Source organism: Anneissia japonica, unplaced genomic scaffold (assembly GCF_011630105.1).
Source record: "Anneissia japonica isolate Jap-2015-1 unplaced genomic scaffold, ASM1163010v1 scaffold288072_len178204_cov163, whole genome shotgun sequence".
Classification (NCBI taxonomy): domain Eukaryota; kingdom Metazoa; phylum Echinodermata; class Crinoidea; order Comatulida; family Comatulidae; genus Anneissia; species Anneissia japonica.
In genome coordinates this window covers 89103-91598 of record NW_022719055.1, presented here as the reverse complement: position 1 = coordinate 91598, position 2496 = coordinate 89103, and the positions used below count along the sequence as shown (strand labels likewise).

At 56.2% G+C, this 2496-nt stretch overlaps 1 protein-coding gene across 1 annotated transcript; it reads left to right on the top strand.

Moving 5' to 3' along the window:
- Positions 1 to 1557: 1557 nt before the first annotated feature.
- LOC117110844 lies at positions 1558 to 2082 on the top strand. Its single transcript, XM_033253675.1, has one exon. The coding sequence runs from the start codon at positions 1558 to 1560 to the stop codon at positions 2080 to 2082; it is 525 nt and encodes a 174-aa protein (XP_033109566.1).
- Positions 2083 to 2496: the final 414 nt, after the last annotated feature.

The window sequence follows — 2496 nt, the reverse complement described above, 5'->3', positions numbered from 1 at the left end:
CCAACTCGGGATCCGAATCGACGTTCGGTCTGGCGTCGCACAGGAAGGAGAGCAGGCGACGAATTTTGCAAGCGCTCTTCACCTTCGCAGCCACCAGCAGTTCGAGGGACAGGGCGACGAGAGCTACGTCCGAATCTGTGGTCATAGACACGAACAGGCGCAACATTCGAGGAGTGTGCGAAAACCCGACAGGTGGCATTACCTGCAAAGGTCGGTTGAACTCGACGACGGGACTTCTGGAGCGAGCAGGATTCGGTCTTGGACGGTCCTCAGCTTTCTTGCTCTCCTTGCGCGAGTACGTCGTAGGTTGGCGCCTCGGTCGTTCGGAGGTCGTCCGTCCGGAGTCGTCCACGTCGTCGTCGCCGGCACCGCCACGTTCGACGATCTTGAGTCTGGCGTCGATCATGCTCGATATAGACGAATCCGCCCTGCTGATAAGTTTCCCTTTGATGATCACCGAGTCTCTCGTTTCGTCGTACGACATACCGGCGTCCGAGAAACGCCCGACGCCGTCCGGCCAGTCGAACACTTCGCCGAACGCAAGCTTCGAGTTGTCGTTGCGACTCGGCAACAGCGTGACACCGAGGACGCTCAGCGGGTGCGACGCGTACTCGCCCAATATAACCTTCCAGCTAGGTTTGCTCGTCATTTCGTAGGACATCGTCTCCGGAGGAACGTGCAAAGTAGGTAGCGGAGCGCTCCAATCGTCTCCTGGAGAAAACCGTTCCAGTATCACCCATTTGCGTTCGGATACAAGCGCTTCGTATCTCGCATCCGTTTTCTTCGCTTTCTTTGACTCCTCCTTTCCTCGTTGCCAGCGATAGACTTTCGACGAAGATGGCATCTCCTCGGGAAGAACTGAACGACGTGCGAAATACGCAAATAAGCCAAACCAAGTACAAATCGTTGCCGAACACCGCCTCCAAGTTCGGAGCGTTTCGAGTGTACGGCGTCGGAAGTTACGGCGTGGTAAAATCAATGAAGGACGACGTCAGGATCGTGGAGAAAAAAATCTTAGAGTTAGTTTCCGACCGAGATAATCTCAGCGGCAGCAAGGAAACGGCGATACTCGCACACCTGAAACGGACGGATCCCGAGAGAAAATTCACGCCCCGACTACTCGGCGCCACGTTCAAGAACGTGGCGCCGAGTAGTCGGCGCCACGTTCAAGAACAACGTCGTCGCATCCATAACGATGACGAACGAAGGATGCGATCTGCAAACGTTGAGATACGGTCACGGGATAATTCCGTGCGTCAGGACGCTGGCGATGCACCTGTGCAAGGCTCTGACTTTCCTCGCCAAATCGGGCGTGGTGCACAACGACATCACCCCGAAGAACGTGACCCCGAAGAACGGCGAGTGTACGAAGGAACCTCTGCTGAAGGTGTGCGAGCACCTCGTCCGTCTTCGCGGTCCGATGACCGACGAAGAGCTGGCGTTCTGGAACGCGTACGTCAGGTTCATTGACGCGATGAGAAGTCGAGACTCGGCACCCTCCGTGCTTGATCGTTTCGGGGACGTGTTGGGGAACAAGTTCGTAAAAGCTCTAAAAAGATGCCTGAGTCCGGTTCCGGAGTACCGTCGACTCTCCGAGCTCCACGCCGCATCCGCCGTCGTCGCCTGCAGCAGAATATCGGACGTCGACGCAAAGCACCTGTCTCTCAGACGGGCCGGCAAAAAGTCGGTGTACCTGCTCTACCGGGACGACCTTGTTATCGGAGACGTCAAGTTCGGAAACGAGAGCGAACACAAGAACGTGATCGTCGTCGAACACGTGCACTCGATGGTGGACGATCCGAAGACGTTGTCGTCCTTCGTAACATCCGCGCTCAGATTTTGCAAGTACAGGTCGAACAAAATCGAACTTCCGGTATTCAACAAAGACGAGCGGCAACGACTGGTCACGGCGTTCGGGGGCAGAGCTGTGGCGTCCGACGACTGGAAGCGATTGACGATGGACGTCGAAGAGCCCGTTCCCCTCATCATGCCGAGAGGCGAGAAGGACGCCGTGGCAACGAAACGTTCGGACAGTTACTTAGATTCTCGCGATCAGGACGTGTCGTTCGCAAAACGAGGTAGGACTTCACATCGAACGGACGTATTCGAGTCTTCGACCGACGAAGAAGAAGATCGCATCCTGCATCAGTATTAGCAACTTCGTTCTCCTTCTCGTCCTCAGTTCATCCGATTGCTTGCGATGGACGTCCTGCAGCCGCGGACGGTGATTTACCGCGACACCCCAGATGACATATCGAAGCGAGGAGCGTTCTCGGTGAACGACAGAGGTACGTTTGGAGTGGTCAAGTCCGTGGAATCAGACGTGCGCGTGGTGGAGAAGAAGACGGAAACCAACAAGACCGTCGAACGAGAGCGGCTCGTTGGCAACAAGGAAGTTCTCGTTCTCGCCTACGTCAACCGGAACGACCGGATGCGTTCGCACGCTCCGCTCCTACTGCAAGCGACCTTCGTCTACGGAGTGGCTCGTTCGATACG

Bases quoted from the DNA above. Each gene is read 5' to 3' on its own strand.
- LOC117110844 (XM_033253675.1), top strand. From the start codon at position 1,558: ATGCCTGAGTCCGGTTCCGGAGTACCGTCGACTCTCCGAGCTCCACGC.